The sequence below is a fragment of the Sceloporus undulatus genome, chromosome 4 (assembly GCF_019175285.1).
Source record: "Sceloporus undulatus isolate JIND9_A2432 ecotype Alabama chromosome 4, SceUnd_v1.1, whole genome shotgun sequence".
Lineage (NCBI taxonomy): Eukaryota > Metazoa > Chordata > Lepidosauria > Squamata > Phrynosomatidae > Sceloporus > Sceloporus undulatus.
In genome coordinates this window covers 122,451,485-122,473,097 of record NC_056525.1, presented here as the reverse complement: position 1 = coordinate 122,473,097, position 21,613 = coordinate 122,451,485, and the positions used below count along the sequence as shown (strand labels likewise).

Below are 21,613 nucleotides of genomic sequence, written 5' to 3'. Positions count from 1 at the left end.
TTGAGGCAGGGTCTTGTCTTTGCTTATATAAGCCTATAAAGTCTCATGGGTATTAATAGTGCTGTAAAAATAATAGCGTTCTGTAGGCACAACTGAGGACAGTTTCAGAACCTTAGTTGGATCTCCCATTATGGAGCAGGCCAGCATACCAGACCTCCTTTTGATATCAAACATCTTCTAAACTCAACTCTCTATATAGACTCCTTTCATAAAAAGGATTGGTGATTAATGCTTTGCATAATGGCATTTCCTATTCCCTTGTGATTTTGATCACAAGGAAAGTCTGATAAGATTATCTAGACAAGTAGGAATGGGTGGCAAGCTTTCAATCACAGACTTATTTGCCATGAAACAATAAGAGGCACCATTTCAGGTTTTAGTGGAAGTAACCAGGGGGTGGGGGTGGGGGCAAGATACCAAAGCCCTGTATGTGAATATATTTTCAGATGGAAGTTAGGATAGTGCATGTAAAGAAGATTTGTTATTTTCTTTCATAAGAACTATATAAATATTGCAAAGTTATCAACAGAGACCAGAGGCTGTTTTTTAAGCAAAGTAATAGTTATTCCTTTGGCACAGATACCTAATATATTAAACTCTTTCAATAATAATAGCCATTCAATCTACAGAATAACTATACTCAGTTTAAGTTGATCATAGATATAGATATTCTTCTTGCAAAATAATTGTTGTGTCAAAACAACAGCTGGTGGAACAGAAGATTGACTTCTGTATCTTTACCCTCCTTCTATGGTATCATTCATTCAAACAGGTAGTTCTCCACCTGCAGTCTGAAATAACATAATCCCATCTCAGACATAGGCCGTGTTCCCACTGGCTTATAATGCGAATCAGGATGCAAATCATGGGTGCATCATTCCCATTTGAGCGCGCATTCGATCCGCGTTGCTCCGATAATCGTTCCCATTGGAATTCAAATCTGACTCCCATGTGATCAAATTATCTTGAAAAACCCCGAATCAGTGATTGATAAACCAGTTTAATTTAACAGTGCACTTTCAGCAAGTTTTCCTGTGCCTCCTGAGTCTGATTTGCGGCATACAAATGGGAACGAAAGGGTGTCTGATTCGGGAACTTGGGGATGGGAGGAGCAGTGCCTGGGAGTGTCACCCGCTTGTTCTCTTTCCTGCATTACCGGCACCATTTTCGCATAGCCTTTCCCCCGGTGGAGTGGGAAGCAGGGGCTCCTTCTCTCTTCCAGAGGGAGTCTGGGGAGACACAGAAGAACCTGGGATGCAAAGGGGTTTAGGGTGAATAGAGGCTCCTTCTCTCTTCCAGAGGAACTATGGGAAGACACAGAAGAGCCTCATACGCAAAGGGGTTTGGGGTGAATAGAGGCTCCTTCTCTCTTCCAGAGGGAGTCTGGGGAGACACAGAAGAGCCTGGGACACAAAGAAGTTTAGGATGAATAGAGGCTCCCTTTCCCAGAGGAGAAAAGCGTCTAAGCGACTGATTGGCCGTGATGTCAAGTGCTTAAGCGCTTGATTGACAGCTGCTTTAAAAAAAAGGTCCCGGAAGGGCAGTGGGAACGGGGAGAATAACCACTTCAAATTACCACAGGGAAAACACCAATGGGAATGAAAATGGGGGTAAAAAACCCCAGGACTGTTTGCACCCGTTTTTAATGGGAACGATGGGTCAGATTCGATTATGACTTGGGGAAAAAATCCGAGTCATAATCGCAGCGAAATACATCGCTTTATATGCCCAGTGGGAATGGGGCCATACAGAATAGAAGAGGGGAAAAGATTAATCACGTGAAACCTGATCTTCTGAGAAAAATTGGCTAGCTTCTCTTTAGGAATAGAGTAATATCACTTGGTCCTTTGGCCTCTCTGTGATGAAAATCTTTGCCACTATACATTGGAAAGGAGATTAAAAAGCCTCTTCAGTTTTAGACTTGAAGTGCAGTAAGAAGTTAAAGCAGTGTATGACTGCTATAGCCCCCAACATGTTCATGTAATATGATGAATCTGAATACAAATATGGTGCTTCTATCACCTTGGATCCTATACAGGGAGAAGTTGGGATATAAAGTAAATTTGCTCCTTATTTCAAGCTCTAGAATTCTCTGTAAAGCCATGACTCATTTATTACAGTCTGACAAATTAAGTTGGGAGTATTCCTGCTTCATAACTGTCTCGTCTGGTTTCTTTCATCTTCCAGCAAACCCTTAGAAATCTACCCAGAGCCAAAGAAGAAGCTATATGCCAAGAAAGGGGGTAGTTCTTCCTCCTCCTCCTCCTCCTCCACATCAGGACTAAAGAAATTCTTCACCACTTTGAGTCAGAACACCAAGCAGAAGCTGGGCAGGTTCCGGTGTTACAGTATGGAGCAGATTTGTGCCCCAGAGCCAGGAACCCCAATACCCACTGAGGAACCAGGCCCTGGCATTACCAGCTCACCCAAATTGAAGAAAGCCCCTTCCCTACAATCTTTGCGGCTTGTGAGTTAAAAGTGTATGTTTGCTAGTTGCTGTAGATTTGGGTTGTCAAAATGGAGCAAGAACCTATGTTAATTTAGTAAGATCGTTTTCAAACAACATTCTAGGGAGACATGAGACATTATTCCCCTTGGAAATAATGGTGGGCAAGCTGTCCTTGAAAAACTACCCATCTCTATTGATTGCACTCCTCCGGCACATGTTCAAAACACATACACACACACTTTATAATATATAGTCACATGGATATTAGGAAGTTTTTGAATATATAGTCACATAGATATTAAGAGGGTTTCTAGGTTAATGGTCTTCACAGAATCATAGAATTGTAGAGTTGGAAGAAATTGCAAGAATCATCTAGTCCTACATGCTGCCAGTAAAGGAAGTTCACCACTAAAGCATCTCTAACACATGGCCACTTAATTCTTTATTATATATTTTTGTGTTGCGGTAGTGTTGTTGGTACAATCCATCTTAGATGAGGTTATGACCCTAAAGTAGGTCCCATCTCTTCAGCTGAAGACCACAGTTCAGTGTCAGACTGTCATTTCATGAGGGAGCAATAATGAAGCACAGTAGTTCAGAGCATGCAACCTAGAACTTTCCCCAGAATCCTCAGCAATATGCTTTGATTCTGTGGGAATTTCTTAGGAAATGAGTCAATTTAAAAAGTGATTAATAAAGACAAAAAGTTTAAAAACCCACTGCTGTAAGGAATTATGATTAATCAGTTAAAGCCACCAAGATGTACAGGATAACAAATGGGGTGAATTCTCTATCCTGACCAAGATTGTTTCTATCACCAAACAAGATGTATATGTTCATACATATATTTCATTTGTTGTGCACATTTAGGGATTCATAGGCCTGTTACAGACTGCCAAAATAAAGCTGCTTCGGGTCTCTTTGGAGGTATGCTATTTAAATGATGCATGGGTCCTAAGAGTCCAGAGGTCATGTCAAAGCCACACTCCATTCCTATGCACTGAAGTGCAGCTTTGGTGCAGCTTCTGGATTCTTAGGATGCATGCATCATTTAAACAGCATACCTCCAAAGAGACCCGAAGCAGCTGTAACAGGCCATAATTCTGTTCTATTTTTCAATGTCTGTTTGTTGTGTTGTGTGCCTTCGAGTCATTTCTGACTTATGGCAACCCTAAGGCAAACCTATCAAAGGTTTTTCTGGAGCTGAGAGTGTGCAACTCACTCAAGGTCACCCAGTGGGTTTCCATGGCTGAATGAGGAACCACATCCTAGCTGACTGGAAATGCCCACTTTGGCTCATCTGTCTGCTTCCCAAGTTTGTAACGCAGTGGCTTATAGGCAGATGGTTTTTGGTGATACCATTCCAGTTTCCAAGATTTTTTTCCTTTAAACCCCTGGAGAATCACCAAGGGGCTGAGCATCTTTCAGAAGTGTTGCTGTGCCAAATTATGTTATGGCTTGCTTTCCGTGGCTGCTATTAAAGCTTGCATTTTAAAATCTTCATATCATTTTGCCTGATACCGCATAACTTGGCTATACATTATGGCAATAGGGTTATTTGTAGTTTCCCAGAATATGAGTATGTTAAAAAATCTACAGTCCTTTAAAATCTTCTAATAAAAGCAAGTCTGTCCTGCATCTTGAAGAGGCCAATATGCAAGACATTGGGCAATGTGTGTGTAAATTATTTAAGGTTTTGAATGGTAATTTTGCTTACGTTCATTCTGTATCTGAAATTCAGTTCTTCTGCTCTTGGTCTGACTTTCAGTAATTGTGTTTTCCCACTAGGTGTCACCTTTCAGACAACCAAGAAAAGCCTCTTCTGTTCAAAATTTGCAATCCTTATTGGGTAAAACTGACAGGTCTAGTCTTTATCTGCTGGGGGAAGATGAAGCCAATCCTAACAGGTGAGGCGGAAGAAGTTGAGGGTGGCTGTCAATGGCCCTGACCTTCTCCCTTTTGCCACTTCTTCCTGCAAAGTCTGGGTCCTACAGAACCCTTACAGAGTGTGGGAAATTTACTGTTTGGAACAACACCTCCCAGAATCCATTGACCAGTATGGCCACTGCTGGCTAGGAGTTCTGGGCAATGTGGTTTAAAAGGTAAATTTTCTAAACTGTGGATTTCAGACAAGTAAAACATTTTGTCTTCTAGCCAGTTAACACTTTATATCTTATCATCATAATGCATATCTCTGCATTCAATACATTCATTTAATTTTATCCCATGAACTCTAGCCAATTGAAAACCTTATAGAGGGCCACAGTTAGCACCCCTGCTTAAGAGGAAAAGGTTCATGAAAAGTTACTTTGTTCCCTGGGTCAGTTTGACTGCAGTTTGCCCAAATTCAGGCATACTACTCATCTAACGTTAGTTAAATAAAAGGAAAAGCTTCTGTTCTTGTGGCCATTCCTCCAGCATCTTTAGCATCATGTACAGTTTACATTGCTGCATGTACATGTCATTTAAAACCATATGCTTCTTATACCTGAGTTCTAGAAATGATTATTTACATATTTTTAGCCTGAATTGGTTAAACCTCTGAGAATAAACTATATACAAATTCAGATGTGAATTTAGATTCTGGCAGCAATTCTGATAGTGTTCATTAAGGCATGGAAGAATATGATGGATAGAATATTGATACCTGTATTGACAGTCAAGTGTACTAGAGATAAGAAATAGCATTCTTGGAGTAGGATTGGAAGAAAATGGGAATAATAATTCTCCTATTTTAGGCACTTTTCATTGGAAATAAACTCCACTGAATGCATTAGGACCAATATTCATTAAAAAGCAAGGCATGGAAGCTAAAAACCAAGCCATGGAACAGTATACAGTAGCCATGTACTTTGCTAATTCGTGTTTCAGCTCATACAGATTCTTTTCTTCCTTCCTTCCAGGAAAGCAGGGTCCCAACAACGCCGTTCTCTGAGCGTGGAGGACATTGGTTCCCCAGACTTAGTGAGAACTGTTGGCCGAGTGGTAGAGGTTTTTCCAGATGGGACTAGCCAATTAGAACTGCAGCGCTCTCCTCAGGGAAACTTTGGATTTCGTGTCTCTTCAGGAAATGGCCGTCCAGACACAGGTATCGTTCTGTGTGATCTTTTTTTTTTTTTTTTTTTGAAATCTTGAATATTTATACCATTATTTCACAACTTAATTTTTTTATTGCATTGTCTCTGGGTTTTGGAAATTATATTATGTGTGCTCCTGCTACTGGTTAGCATAGCTCCCCACCCCCAGTGCTGGCAGATGTTTATTAATTTTATTTTATAATTTGTATATACCTTTTCAACTGTATCCTAGGGAAAACATGCATTTACTTAAGCTATAGATCGTAGGGACCTTTTAAATGTACAGAATCCTCCAATTTATAACATGATGGCCAGTTGTGTCAGCCTAGGGGGCCAGATTGGTGTTGTATGCCTTCAATTCATTTCTGACTTCTGGTGTTCCTAAGGAGTTCCTTTGCCTTCCTCTGAGGCTGAGAAAATGTGATTTGCCAAGGTCATCCATTGAGATTCTATGGCTGAGCAGGGATTTGAACCATAGTCTCCAGAGTTGTAGTTCAGTGCTCAAGCCAGTACACCATGCTGGCTCTCGGGGGCAGATTATACCCAAACGGCTCACAGATACTCTCTTTCCGACCATACCTTCTCTTCCATAGCATCCAGCCTTTGAAAGAAATGGAAGGAGATAGGATATCTGATCATAGATCTTGAACGTCTCATTTAGTTTAGTCCTGAGGCAGGTTTGAGAGATAGGAGATAATGTATTGTGCTGCCACACAGAGAACTTTCTTTAAAGACAATCAACTTCAGTCATCTGGAAGTATAAATATAGTATAAATGTGGTCCATGCATGAGTTGCCTTTTCTTGCTAATATCCCACATCTAATAAATGCATTTTATCACAGTGCTGGTAACCATGTTCACATTTAGTAACCCCCCCTCACATTTTTAAAACTACAAAGACATCTGCAAAAGTGCCTTTGTGTGAGCTGGCACTATACAGAGAAATGTGCAGGTTGGAATTGCAATCTGAGAATTTTGTTTGAACATTATTTCTTTGTTTTCATAAATGTACACACGTTCCTCCACATTTGTGGTCTTGATGTTTGCGGCTTTGATTATTCATGGATTTTATTAATATGTTGCTCTCTAAGAATATCTAGGTCCTCCAGCGCAACTCTATGGTCAACTTTAACCAAAGATCACACTGAAGGACCTAGAGAGAACAGTCCACTAGGCATTTGTAGCTCCTCCAGTGCAATTCTATGATCAGTGTCTAGCAGATGTTGACCATAGAGTTGTACTGGAGGACCTAGAGATTCCTAGAGAGGTGTTCTCTCAGGGAAAAACATAGTGTTTATGTTATTTGTGGTTTTTCCACATTCACGGGGGTTCTGTGTCCCTAACCCCAGTGAATCTGGAGGGACAAGTGTATTATATTTCAAGAACACTAAATCACTGAACTACAATATATAATAAACATAAAATCATAATAAACAAGATGAATTAAAATCACAGAATAAAAAGACTTAGGGCTAGCCTGGCCAAGTACTGGTTTTAATACTTGCAGTATATTTGTTCTTTACATCCCTACCTTGTTGAAGCTGACAAAACACACATAAAATAAGCACTTTGCTTTTGTGTTAAAAGAATTCTACTTCTGCACATATGCACAAGTGGACTAGATCCCACTAAGGAATATGCATTTAGTTCTCAGTTAATTAAAAAAAAGTCATGGTGAATTCTTCACATTGATTTTCAATGGACCTAACTGAATATGGATCCAGTTTTACTGTATTTTTAAAACGGCAAATAAACACCCTGGATAGTTATAATGACAAGATAGGTGCACTATACATAACAGATGATAGCAACGTAGATAAAACAACAAGAAAACAGAAATCCTTGGGAAAAGATATCATCACCAGGTTTTTCCAAAAGGACATAGGCCAGGACAAACTACAAATGCTCTCTCACTCTGTGGCAGAGAGAGCATGGCAGTGGTGCTATGTGAGTTCTCACATGCAAAACCAATCTAGAGACATCATCTGGGGGCATTGGATGCAGCAGGTTTGCTGAGATGAAGCAAGTCTAGATTTGTTCACTGCCAGGAGACAACCCAAGGACTCTATATACACTGCCATGAGATCCCTTATGGGAGAAAGAGAAGGGGAAGTGAGATGACCATAAGAAAACATTGCTTGGGAGCCATATCATTTCAATACTCAAGGATAATTGAGTGAGTGAATGATATAAAGTAAAAAGCAACAACAGCTAGTGTGGAAGTAACTATAGATTAATATATATCATCAGCATAATCACTTATGGAATATTGCAGTGGTTGAAGTGGATTGAAGAGCATTAGATGTCTTTTTCAGGGCTTCTTGCTCTTCCGGCTTCACTATCTCTACAAGTTTAAGGCTGTATACCTAAGTATACAGCATAACATGTTGCTCTTTGTCTATGAGCCTTTCTCTGTTCATCACAATATTTCAGACTTGCTGTATCCATAATTCAGAAAATGAATCCCGTCAACTTTCTGCTTCTTGCCTTTTCTTCCCCCTCACTCCAGTTTAGAAAAAAATAAATAAAAGCACCAATTATTACTCTGTTGCATAAACAAGTCCACTGTCTGCAAAGTTCACTTCTGCAAAGATCTGGAGTCTGATCCTTTATGAGGCTCCTGTTTGGCTCACATTTCTTGTATATGGAAGTCTAGCTGTGCATCTTTTTTCCTCAGAAATAAACCATTCTTTATACTCTTTGATCTGAACTCTTTTTCTCTTTGCAAGAGTGTCTTTCTGGAAGCTCAAGTTGTCATTTCCTCACTGGCCTACATGCTGATCTGCTCCAGACTTTTTCAAACAGGTGAAAAGAGGAGGCATCATCTGAATATTTCTCAATTTAAAACTTATTAATAAATGCTTTTATGCTGCCTTCTCTCTTTCCATCTCACCAGAGTGGCCTGGAAATGCACTTTTTGTTTCTTAAAAAGAGCACTGAAACAATTTACATATTTGTCACTTGTAAATACCTTTAAAAGAAAAATTATTTGGAAACAGCTTGCCAACCTGCTCTCAGGATGAGTGATAGATGTAGGTTTTGTTATGCCAACAAGCATCAGCCAACCCATGCAGAACACAGCAGCCCTTTTCTTGTGAAATGGTAGAACTGATTGTCTTGCAAAGGAAATAATTTATACATACACAATGTAGGGAGTATGCCTCCACCACCGCAGCATGATGACTCAGTGGACATTTATACATGTTCACAGAAGTTTTTAGACTCCATGGCTCCTGGATCAGGTGTATTCTAACTCTGAGTGAGGGGGAGGCAGGATGGACATCACTTGCTGTATCCTAAAAATAGTGGAATTCCAAGCCCACTGAATTTGTTCTAAATACTGACCACTTCATTCTGGCTTCTCCTATGTCCTCTGATTTCTTCACAGGATATTACTGAAGGCCACTATAAATACTATAAATAAATAAATAAATAAATAAATAATAAGGAAAGGCTGCTATAATCCTGTTGAATGGGGCAGGCATGTTCCCCCAGCCCTTTCTTTTGTCTTTCAGTACTCCCCAGTTTTCAAAAAACTGACATAGCAAGCTACAGGAGCCAGTGTGGTGTAATGATTTGAATATTGGACTATGGCTCTGGAGACCAGGGTTCAAATCCTTACTTGGTCATAGAGACCCAGTAGGTGACTCTGGATCCAAAGCCCAGGGTTGGAAAATGGGATCAAGGAGGAGAAGGCAGTGGGTTTTAGTTGGATAGAGACACAAGACAGAAAAGGGGAAAAGAGAACGATCCCAGAGGCAAGAGGCTGCAGACCTAAGAGAGAGGAGAGAGTGAAAGCCGAATAAAGCAAGAGCAAGAGACGTCCAGGATAGAAAGGCGGACACAGTACAAAAGAGGAGAGGGCAGAAGTCTCCAGGGATAGAGATAAAGTGGAATACACACACACACACACACACATCCAGGGTTTCCTATGTCTCCCCAGATTCCATTGGGAAAGAGAGAAGGAAAGGCTCTATTTCCCCCCAGATCGCTGTGCATCCAGCCTTTCTCTGTTACAAATGGTGTTCAGTGGTTCTCCTCAAACAGAGGGGAGGTTGCAATCCACCGGGGGGAAAGTCTATGCGAATGGAAGAAAATGGTGCTGGCGATGCAGAAAGAGACCAAAGAGGGTGACACCCCCAGGCCAGCCCATCGCGCTCTGCTCCTCCCATCCAGTTAACCCGATTTCAGAGGCTGATCGTTCCTATTTACATACTCCGATTCCTGTCCCGAATCAAGGAAAAAATGTAGGTTCGACCCTTCTATTTTTTTAACCCGCGTTAAATGATGATAACACGGATCAAATAAAAACCCGCTTTACGATTCGATTTTAAGTAGAAACGATTGCGGGTTACTCTAGAACTGTTCTAGAGTTAATTCGGTTTCCAATAGGAACGCCATTCCTTGGATTCGATTGGTAACCCGGCATAAAGGCCAGTGAGAATCAGCCCTTAGTCTCAAAGGAAGGCTAAGCAAACCTCCTTTGAACAAATTCTGCCAAGAAAATCCTGTGATAGGTTCACTTTAGAGCCACCATATTTCAGAAACAACTTACAAGTTTGCTACTGAAATTCATGGTAAAAAGAACAAAGTTCACCATTGTCTATTTGTTCAGTACTGATTAGTTACACTCAATTTACATACATTTTACGTTCACTTACAAATGAATATAAGTATGAACTTATAGTAAAAAAAAATGAGCTTTTATGGTTAAACATTGTTTTAAAAAATAAATGTAATACTATAATAAAGCATTTAATTATTTTCAGCAGATTTTAAATCATGTGCATGTGTGTGTGTAGCTAATTCAACATATTTAAAAAGCCTTTAAAAAAACAACAACAGTGTAGCCCTCAAGTACATGGCCAACTTGAAAGGTGGTCCCAACCCCATTGCAGTTCACCCTCCTGTACCAATAGAGCCCAACAAGAAAAGGCAAAAAAAGACCATTTCTTTGCCAGTTTATCAGAACTTTAGTCTGTAACGCTTACTAAATTAACAGCCTCTCAAATAGGAATTCATCTTCTGTGCACCACCACTAGTTTCATCCACTGGAAGCCAGCTAGTCTGATAAAGGGATAGGCCAGAACAGGTCCTATTGTACTGCCTTATGAGAACTTCCTATGTTAGTGGTCTCAGTGTTTTGAGCAGCAAGATAATGTTATGCCTCTTTCTAACAGATTGCCCTTGCTTATGCAATTGCTCTGCCTCACTTCAGCCTCTTTTTCGTTTTGTAAAAGGAAAGTGGGATGGCACTAATCCCAGAAAAAGAAGGAGACCTGTAGAGGTACAAGGGGTTAAAACAGAGATTGCGCCCAATTACTTTTCAAACATAATGTTTCCCCAAGAGGCATTCTTGAAATTCCAGTTTTGACTTTGCTTCTACAAAATGATTCTGAATTTGGGTTGAGTAATACACACACACACACACACACATTTATAGGGAGCCTGAGAGTCTCCTTCATCTTTGTTTTTAGACTGCACTTGTACTCACATAACTTCTTTAAAAATACTTTAGCTACTTTAGAAATTACTTTGGAAATACTTTCCCTCTCCATAATGCAATTCAAGCATCACCCAGAATCACAAGCTTTACACTAGGTTTTAAAATTATAGTTTGCTACAGATTGGAATGATGTCTAAATTGACATGCCACAATTATCTTTGTTGCTCTGCCTCTGGACCAGAGATATTGGAGTGCTAATCTGTGGGAGATGAAATCAGACAAGCAGATTGAAATCATGACTTTCCTATACTCTAAGACAGTGGTGGTGAACCTTTGAGAGACCGAGAGCCCAAATGCAAAAGCATTCCTGCATTGGGTGTTACCCAGTGCCAGGGGGCGGGACTTCCAGGGATGGTACTTCCACCTTCCGGGGGTGAGACTTCCCCGGAGACAGCTGAAGGCACGGGAGGGCAGGGGGAAGGCGAGGAATAGGTGCTCGCCTATTCCTACTCTTCCCCCTAACCTCTCATCTCTCTATGTGCCCTCAGAAATGGCTTCGCCTGCCAGAGAGGGCACACGTGCCATAGATTTGCCACCAAGGCTCTAAGAAGTTCACTTCTTTGTCTAACGTGAAACTGAATTGAGATTGTGCTGTTGCTGCTAGGAAGCATGACACTTGATATATTCCCTAATGCGTTGGGCTCATCATCAGGCTCCTGTAAGCCTCAGTTTCAGCTTGGAAAAATTATTGGCCACTAGCCAACTGTGGGGCTTGCACTTTTTCCAGGCTTTGCCCTCAGTGCACTTGCCACTTTAGGATGTCATCTTACAGCCCTGGAGCAGATTCAAATTTCAGAATTCTCCCAAGGATCTTGTTGCACTAGAATCCCCCTGTCAATCTTTTTGAAATAAACACTATCCAAAAGTAGGTCAAATGGCAGGAGTAACTGAACACAGATGTTCCCAGGTTCTTTTCCCAAGCAGGCTTCTGGGAATGTTGCAGTATTTATGACTAAGATGACCACTGTTTGTCCTGGCCATGAGCATGCTAGTTCTAAAAATTGAATGTTTTCATTGCATTAACCCTGGGCCTCTCAGGCATTGTCTCCACCCTAGAAAGTTTCAGTGATCAATTGGGATGCTGTCAGGCCAGACAGATTCTAATTTCTTACTCCCTCTCCCCCTATCCAGAAAGTTTTTCGGCTGCTAAAGAGATAAAATCTTCCTTTATTGATATAAACATTACCCTTCCTTGCTATTATCCAGCTCCTCATATCAGAACCCTTTCCTCCTGTGTTGATGCATTTGTGTGTTGATTAACAGTTTGCTTTCCTTTGCTCAAGTATAAAATAGCTAATAGCATAGAAAGTGACCAGCTGAAGGTTTACCTTTTGACCATCACATTTGACCCATACCAGTGTCCAGCCTCTCTTTCTCAGTGCAACAGAAACTGCAGCTTGCATCGCTGTCTGTCTCAAAGTTTCTACCTGCCTTTATTTACCACTTGGCATCCATTTTATTCTAATAGTCACAGGGTACTGCAGAGTACTTTCTCATTCTTCCCTGAATTTCCAGCCTTTATTTTGAAAGTTAGAAGGGCATTGCCAAACTTACTTGAAGATAGCCTGCTCCTGCCACTTTGCATATGAAAATGCTTGCTCTGGCCATGTATTGTACATGTAGAAGGATGATGATGATGGTGGTGGTGGTGGTGGTGGTGGTGGTGGTGGTCCTCCTAATTCTCATTATGTGATACTTACTTCTTCTTTTTTCTTGGCAGGCATCTACGTACAAGAGATGGCAGACCCCAACACAGCTAAGCTCTATGCAGGCCTCCTAGGAGTTGGGGATGAGATACTAGAAGTGAATGGTGCCAAGGTGGCTGGTTTGGGCCTGGCCCAAATCAATGAACTTCTCTTGTGGACAGACACCCTCTCAGTTAGAGTGCTGAGGCAGAGGCCTCTTCGGCGGTAGTAAAGAAGCCCAGGATGTCTGCAGGGGCTTGCTTGAAGGTGAAGCTATTGCTGCACAACACAGAGCCTCCAGTGCCTACTGGGCCTGCCTGGGAATTTGAGCAGAGCCTACTTCACATCCCGGTTATCAATGCCTTTCCGACCTGGACTTGGGCAGTGGCACAGCCCAATCTTGTGGGCTGTGTTGTGTTGCAAGCTGGTACATGCTAAATATTTTATCTGTTAATATGGCTCTCCCTCTGCCCTTCTCCCTCTCCCCACCCCCACTGCCAAGAAACAGGAACTAGCAGGGAAGATTTGGCACCAACCTGCTTTCCTGCACATGTGGGATGAAGTGACCAGGACAGCATTTAACAAAGCGCTGGTTAGAACAGTATCTCCTCACCTCCCCAAATCCTCACTCTTCCCCTTAAAATCTGAAGGATACTGGATTATCTTAAATCAATATTCTAAACACAGTAGGCCAAGTGGGTACATAAAGGCTCTTCAAAGATATGTAGGCTCACAATTTGTCCTTGCTATGAGCATTGCCCTTCGTCAAATTAAATCTCTTCAAATGCATCTGTTCCACATGCTGAAGCAAAATGTGAACACACTGCCAACAGATATTCTCCTCAGGAAGCTTCCAGGAGTTAAGAGGCCGTCAACTCTGTTTTGGGTAACTATGGTAACAGCATCCCTAGATGAAAGCAGACGTTGCCCTCTCCGGAAGATTGTGATTTCAGACTGGGCCACCTCTTGGTCTCTCTTTGTGCTATGAACAGGCATCTCTGTGCTGCAAATATCAGCTTTCCGATCTGTGTATCATTTGTTGTCCTGTTAGGGAGCCACAAAAGTTTAAATCACTTTTAAATAAGTTTTGTTGCTACTGTACTTGCACTGATACTCTGTTTCCTAACAGTAAGAGCTCAGCGCACTCTATTGAGGATCATCTGCTTCTGTGCATTATGTTCACAAGTGTTGACTGTCTGAAGAAGACTCTGGCTTGTCCTCTTACAAGAGGTCCACAAACAGGAGATTGGCAACTGTCCCCAGTTTCAAGGGCCTGCTGAAGTATTGTGTTCACCTCTGAGGAAGCTTTCTGAGTAATGGCCAGGTAGCTCCATCACCCTATAAGGCACTGTAGCCTGGCCATCACATTCTTGTCCATCCATCAAGTTTAGCACACGACAATGTCCTCATTCTCATGACAGACTACATTTCAGACTACAGGTGAGTTTCATGTAAACTGAATGCTCATTAGTTTCTTTATAGAAAACTATCAGTCTGGTGAAAAGAGTAGCCCAAAACCTTTCTTCTGGCATGCAAGTAATTTTTAAAAATTACTTTTGGTATGGAGAAACATTCTGTTATGTGAAGTGCCTGCAAGTCTGAAATGGTACAGCTCAAAAATCAGGCTTACCAGTCTAGGGAGAATGTGGCCTGAATATGCTCTTACTGGGTTTTTTTTATCATTTGTCTTGGAACTGCCTTGGATTCCCACCATCTCAAATGACCAGGTTCACTCCTGAGCCTTGCAGTGAAGACCTGATTGTGACAGGAGAGGTCTCTGTTGTGATATAGCTGTTGTGAGTGTATTGCCATGAGCTGCTCTTGGCAGTACTGGGTAGCCTCTCTACCTTGGTTCGTCATGATTCTCTGATTAAATTATTTTTTTAAACACCCTTATGCTCTTGGCCTCAACTCGATGGAAAAGTAGCTTTTTGAATTAAGAAAGCCCTATGGAATTCATGGAATTGGCCTAAGTCAACAGGCGACTTGAGGGCAACACACACAAACAATGTGAAGTTTAGGGGGGGAACCTAGGAATTTCTGTGTTCTAACCCATGGCTGACTGTGTAGAATGTGAGAGGTGTTGAAATATAGTGGGAGGCCCTCTCCCCATTGCTCTGCTCTGCGGGAAGTGAAATGTGGAAAAGAAGATTTGGTGGGGGTTGGCAAGCCATATCCACTACTTTGTTCTGCAGCAGCAGTTTCAGCAATACCTTGCTCTGAGCTGTCTTCAAAGTAAAGCATTGTGGGTGAGTTATCGGAGGAGATGGGCTAGCTGCAACCTCTGAAAGCCAGGCACACGGGCATAGCAGCCTCTGCTCTCCACAGATCCTGTCTGCCCTCTTGGTCTGCCCTTGCACAGTGAACACTTTCCACCTGAGACAACACATGGCCCTGTCCCTGTTGGGAGGAATAAGGAAGGAATTCAAAACACTCTTGTGCCTTATACAGAAAAATCTAACAGCTGCTCTTTCCCTACAGAGTGCAGATGAGCAGGATTCCAGTCCATGCAATGAATAAACCAAGAGCCCACTTTATAAAGACAAGAGCTCCTCAGCACTGACAAACTCAGAAATTATTTGGGGGGGGGGGGGGGCTTTTACCAGAGCTTTTGGAAAGGTAATGACATTGATTTGGATGGTGTTAAAGAGGAATACAGCCAGGACAATATATATACAGTGTATACAATATATACTTGTGTGGGGCACCCCTTTGACCAACACCTGTACTACTTCACTGTCTTTATCCCGCCCTACTTTTGGGGTGAAACATCTTAGGCTACCCCCATTTTATCCTCACAAACCCACTGTGGTGGACTTCAAACTGGGAAAGAGAGCAACTGGCCTTGGGTAGTGCAGGGATATTCATGAATATCCAGACTGTTAAGCTCCTTTCCCTACTCAGACCCTGCTCTTCCACTACAAGTGGCTCACCCCTACCATGTTTTGCCTGCTATGCCTGCTTCTAGACATGGCTTTAATTTGCATGGTCACCTTCCTGGAAGTTTATGAGATGTCTATCCCATTTTCAGTTTGCAGCCCTCCTGTGTTTCCCCTTCCTTTCTTCCACCATTTTTTGTACAAGCGAAAACCTTTTAAGAAGGGGTGAAAATGGAATCATCATGCGGCTTTTCATTTCTGGATTTTTGTGACGGGACAGTGTTAACACTAGGATTGCTTGGAGAAGGTACAGAGCCATTTGTTATTGTTTTTTCCCTGAAGGTGGGGGGATCAGTTACACTTTCTTAAAGGTCTACATGGCCTGGATGTGGCTTTAAACTAGGATTGCCAGGTGTCTCTTTTTATAAGGGACATGCTTGATTTGAGGGGCTGGAAAGGTTTCCTTTATAAGTCTGGCAGGAATCCCTTGTTATAAAGGCTGCCTCCTATTTGAAGGTTGGACAGCTTATTTTTTCATAAAGACAGAAATGTGGACAATATGTTAATTTTGCAGAAAAGCATGACTGAAATGGATATTTTAATTTGTATTTAGAACACAAATTTGTTAATAGCCCTGTATATCTTGAATTTAGACTGTTCCTGATTGCTGTTTTGAAAAGCTGACAGCACTGCTTTGAACCCACAACTGCTATCCACAGTGCTCTAAGCTATGGTCCATCAAAAGCTGGGGAAATGGGTTCTCTGAGATCCTTCTCAGGTGAATGCAATGAATGGTTGAATAAAGGGAAGTTTGCTGTGCAGCTTTTAAACTCTGAGTGGCCAGCCAGCAAAGGCTTTCTTCCAAAGCTGTGGGGAAAAGCTAGCCTCCACCGTACCCAAGGCCAGCTTGTACTCAGTTGGGAAAGACTATACAGATTGCAATGACTCCAGGATATATCTGTATCAGCTACACAGGTAGGGAACTCACTCAGGCTGAAGCCTACCATATACACATGTTGCTTCATGGTCAGATATACTACAGAATGGATGGGGATAATGCATGTCCCAGCATAGCCAGTGGTGGGGGATGCTGGGAGCTGCAATCCAACATCTGGAGAACTATGTGATTTCCACCTCCGAGCTAGAGAAACTGATAGTTTCCAAAGGTGAGCAAAGAAGTTGGATGTTGCACCCCGTGGTCTGGTGATAGTTGTTCAGTGGTCTGCTTGAATAAGACTGTCACATAGTCCTATCCCACATACAGTTTAGGACATCAGTATATGTTAGGCTGATGAATATCATCATCATCATCATCTTATTTTTTTATATCTCGCCTTTCTCACAGTATAGAAACAAAAGCTGTAATTACTAAATTTCAAGTTTTATTTGATAATACTTTTTATAACACACACTTTTTGGAGGCCTTTTAATTTTGACACAGCTTAAGGCTCCAGCAGAGCTTGATCTGTCTCTGCCCAAATACCTAAAGGAAGGAAATTAGTGTCTTCATGGCTACAGTGTAAGCCTCATTGGATGGCATTGGGAAATTCCAGGTCAGCTCTTGGGTATGGCTTGCTCATGCTGGAGCATGAGCAGCTAAATGTGACAAATAGTGTGATGTTACTTTAAGGCTATGACTTTCCTCTGAGGCGAGGGTGTGAATCGTATGTCCCTCCAGATGTTGGACCGCAACTCCCATCAGTCCCAGCCAGTACAGTCAATGGTGAGGAATTCTGGGAGTTGCAGTGCATCAACATCTGGAAGGCTGCATGATTGCCATCCTTGCTATAAGGGACTGAACAGGAGGATCCATGTTTCTTCTCCTCCCCAGCAACCCTGTATGATAGATTAGCTTGAGAGATGGAGATTGACCCAAGGGAGCTACCTTGGTGAATGGGGGTTTGAAGCCAACATATTACACTGGCGCTTAAATGGGGGTCATTAATTGTTCTGGACCAGTTGGGCTAATGCTGATTCTATAGATACTTTCTTATGTAATTTGGAGACTATATGACGGTCTTTCTCCTCTCCCCTTTTCTCTCCTCTGACTGCCACAGCTGGCCTTCTAGCAAATGGGGATATTTAATAATCTTGATCCGTGCCTGCACTATCACTTGTGCACTGATGCAGGCAAGGGGGGGAGCTTCAGCCAGAGGTCACAGTAGAAAGATGCTCCTGCCAGATGGGCAACAGAGCTTCTAAGTGCTCCCTTCTGAAAAGGAAGGAAGGGAACAGCTGGAGTTTAACCTCTACTTGGCCTTGCCTGGGTTCTCCAAACAGATGCTGTAACCATTTGGTTTGGGTTAAGATCTAAGAACATACCAAAAGAGACAGACAGACAATATATATATATATATATATATGGCTTCTGATCATGTTCAGAGTAACCATGCACTATATACTGCGCTCCTAAAATTGTAATAGGAGGAGCTGAAAAACAGACACGAAATGCCCCTTGATCATACGCAATTCAAAATCAAGATACTATTAAGGTTAAGTGTGTGGTCTTCTATACTAGCCCTCCTTCGCACCCCTACCTAACCCCCAGCAATCTTTTTTTTAAATAAACCTTTATTGTACTTTATTTAAACAGTCACAAAGATAAAGTACCAAATAACATGTTTCAAATATCCATTTTGATGATATACAAAGCACAGCACAGTCTTGAAATCTGCATCATATGCAATAAACTACCTTGAGTGCTTCTTAGTAATAACATCATTCTACATGTTGATGCGTGATTTAAGAGGGGCAACAAAATCATTTGAATGATTAATAGACGTCAATAAAAGGAAACCAAATTGCAAAAAAAAAAAAAAAAAGTTTCTCTGTCACTCATATGTCAAAGACGAGAAGTTAAGTTTTTCCATCAAAGTGACACTCCAAAGCCATTTTGACCAAGATTTTATTGATAAACAGCTCAGAGTTTTCCACTTTGAAGTGATTTCAAGCCTTGCGGCTAAACATAAAAAAGCTAATTACTTATTTATCTTTGAGGGATCTGCATTGATTTTCAAACAGAGTAATCCAATTTTTGGGTCAACATTAACTTTAATTTGCTATTGTGCATTTGGAAAAACCTAGATAAACAGGTGCCTTTTGCACCACAATTTCTCCAGCTTTCACCATTCAGAGAACAACCCAGGTACTATATTTGGTATTAAGTACCAAAGTTGATAGTTCGATGTTCTTTAAGACTAGGGGAGCCTTTCTGGTTTTCTGTTCTGTTGTAGGCTCAGAGAATTTGGTTTCTAATAGGACAGAATTGATTCTGAATGTTAGGCCTTTAGGATTATCCTTAATATTGCTTTTAGGTGTTTCCAATTGACTTATTAGCAGTCTTTTCACTGAACTGGTCTATTGTAGTTTCCAGTTGTTCCTTTTAACGGGATGCCCCTAGAAATCTTTAAATGCCATTTTGTGGTGAAGGGAAGGATCCTAACCCCCTTACTTTTATTCTTCACACTTGATCCTGTTCTTCTGAGGAGCTCTGGGCCGCTTACATGGGGTATTCTGGACAATCATTACAACATCAATTTAAGGCTCAGTGGCTTACCCAAGATGAATCTATGGGCCCGAACAGACAGGCCAAAATAAAGTTGCTTCTCAGGTCACTTTGGAGGTATGCTGTTAAAAAGATGCATACATCTTAAGAGTCCAAAAGCCATGCCAGAGCCACACTCCTATGTCCAATCCCTTTTCCATATAGTGCAAACTGGCAGCCATTACTATGTACATAACTCAAAGATACAGCCGTGTTAGTCTGTACAACTGGTATATAAAGAGATCTTATAGCCCCTTTGACACTACCTCTAAAGTTAGTCTCAAAGGGGCTACAAGATCACTTTATATACAGTTGTGACAGTGAATCCCACATTTCAACAATGCACTGTGTGAAGTGCTTCCCTTTATCTCTGACAATTCAGTTTTAGTGGATGACTCTGAGGCCCTAGTATGGGAGAGAGAGAACAAATGTTTCCTGTTAGACTTGGTACTTTTGGGACTGTGCGTGACACCACCAGGGCCTACCTCCTGTGACAGAACAAGGGGACAGTCCTATGCTTCAGTATTAACTTGTGGGGGGAGTGATCCTTGGGAGAACATAGTCGGAGGCGCCTGCCATGAACATTCCCTGTCTCCCAGCAATTGCTGCCTGAGACAGTGTCCTCATCTGCCTTATGGTTTGGCTTCTCTGACATACATCTGTGACACTGACACGGAATGAAGATAAAAAAGTGGCTTTGTCTTGTACAGTACTCAAATCAGACACAAAACCTTTACAGTGGTACAGCACTATTCCTACAAAAAAACTGCCATAGCCATTGGTTTCTAGAGGTGGGGCATGTAGCAATATGGTGTGATGTGGTATGCTCCTGTTTAATATCCCAGACATGCTCTTTCCACAATGCGCCATTCTGTTTCTCCCCACCACCACCACCTGAATTTTCTGATTCTTTTCAATACTCAGTCATCATTCTCTGCCCACTAAACATGCTCAGTTCTGACCAAACTCTTACGGGGCGTTTCATTCCTCCCACTCCCCCCAGAAATTCCTAACACCCAGTTTCTGCAAATTATACTTACAGTTGAAGCTGTAGCATCTCCCACAGATTTAGAGTTGTGGGATCTCTATGACATACGGGATTGCCATAAATTGACAGGCAACGTGGAAGCAGGCACATATACACAGCAGCAGCAAACTCCTTATCAGAATGTGACGTATGTAGGCAAGACCTATGCAAAACAGTAGAACTTCCTAATGGTAAGAACCAAGAATTCAAGAGTGGAATGGACTGTCTTGGAGGATGGTGGATTTTTCTACTTTGGAGGTGTGCAAACAGATATTGCATGGTCCTCTCTCAGGAATGCTTTAGTTGTGGGTTTCTGGATGGCAGGGTTCAGTGACTTCTTATGTAAACACAACCTATGCAAAACATTAAAAAAAACTTCGTAAAGATAAGAGCCAAGAGTTTAATGCGCTGCCTTGGAGGATGATGGGCTCTCCTACTTTGAAGGTCTTCAAACAGATATTGCATGGTGCTCTCTCAGGAGTGCTTTAGTAGTGTATTTCTGCATGGCAGAGGATTGGATTAAATGTCCCCTCCAGCTCTGTGGTTCTATTATACCACTTGTGCCACTGGGAAGAGGCAGCTGCTAGTGCTTTGCCAGTGAAAGTTGTTCATCCCTTCCTTTCAGGCATGCCTCCCTGCTATCCCACAACACATTTTGTAGCTGCCACAGTAACTCCTTCAAAATGGGGCTCCCTGTTATGCTGGCTTTTCCCACAGGCCTGGCAAAGCCAACTAGGGAGCATCTTGCCCATGGCTCCTGTTGGCACAAGAGAGAGCCAGAGGACGGAGGCAGCAGGAGACAGGCTTGGTGCCCAAGCATTCTGGGCTGGCAGCCAAGCCAAGGAGCCACCTGCCGAGCCTCGGTTTTGCCTCCGCTCTCCCAGCTGGGCCAACCTTCACCCTCCTCCCAGGATGAGTAACTTTGGCTTTTGTTCTCCCTTTTCCCTCCAGAAGCGCATAGGCCAATGCTAATGACTCCAGGGTGTCTGGACAGATTGCCTGGCAGTTCCCAGAAGAGTGTGTTTGTGTATGTGCATGTGGGAGGGAGAGTGTGTTATTATGGGGGAGGGAGAGAGCTCTGGGCTTCTTGTGGTGCTTTTCATTTCAAGAAAGAGCTTGTAAAGCAGCACAAAAAGGCCTCCCACTCTCCCCTTGAATGGCACTTTGAAGGGAGCCTGGTGCAGGCGGGGAGACCGCCTTGCTCTGACTCAGATGCTGTGGCTCTCCTTAACAGAAATACCATTGGAGGCGGCAAGGGCAGGGATGCCACTTGAGAGGTTTACTAGGTGGGCAAGATCTGGAACAAAGTTTATAAGTTTCACTCTTGGTTCTAATAGTCCCGCTGCCCAGCGAGAGGAGGAGGACATTACTGTCCCAAACAAGAATTCTGCACCCTCCCAATGAAATGCTCCTTCAGTCTCCAAATTTCTACTATTGCAGTGACTT

At 42.2% G+C, this 21,613-nt stretch overlaps 1 protein-coding gene across 3 annotated transcripts in view; it reads left to right on the top strand.

Moving 5' to 3' along the window:
- Positions 1–14,607, top strand: part of KIAA1614 (KIAA1614 ortholog) — a 63,334-nt gene extending 48,727 nt beyond the window's left edge. For all 3 annotated transcript variants that reach the window (XM_042461589.1, XM_042461590.1, XM_042461591.1), the window contains 4 exons: positions 2,188–2,467; positions 4,238–4,356; positions 5,353–5,537; positions 12,753–14,607. In XM_042461589.1, coding sequence (XP_042317523.1) covers positions 2,188–2,467; positions 4,238–4,356; positions 5,353–5,537; positions 12,753–12,946 — 778 coding nt within the window. In that variant the 3' untranslated portion in view covers positions 12,947–14,607. The remainder of the gene's footprint in view (positions 1–2,187; positions 2,468–4,237; positions 4,357–5,352; positions 5,538–12,752) is intronic.
- The last annotated feature ends 7,006 nt before the right edge of the window (positions 14,608–21,613 follow it).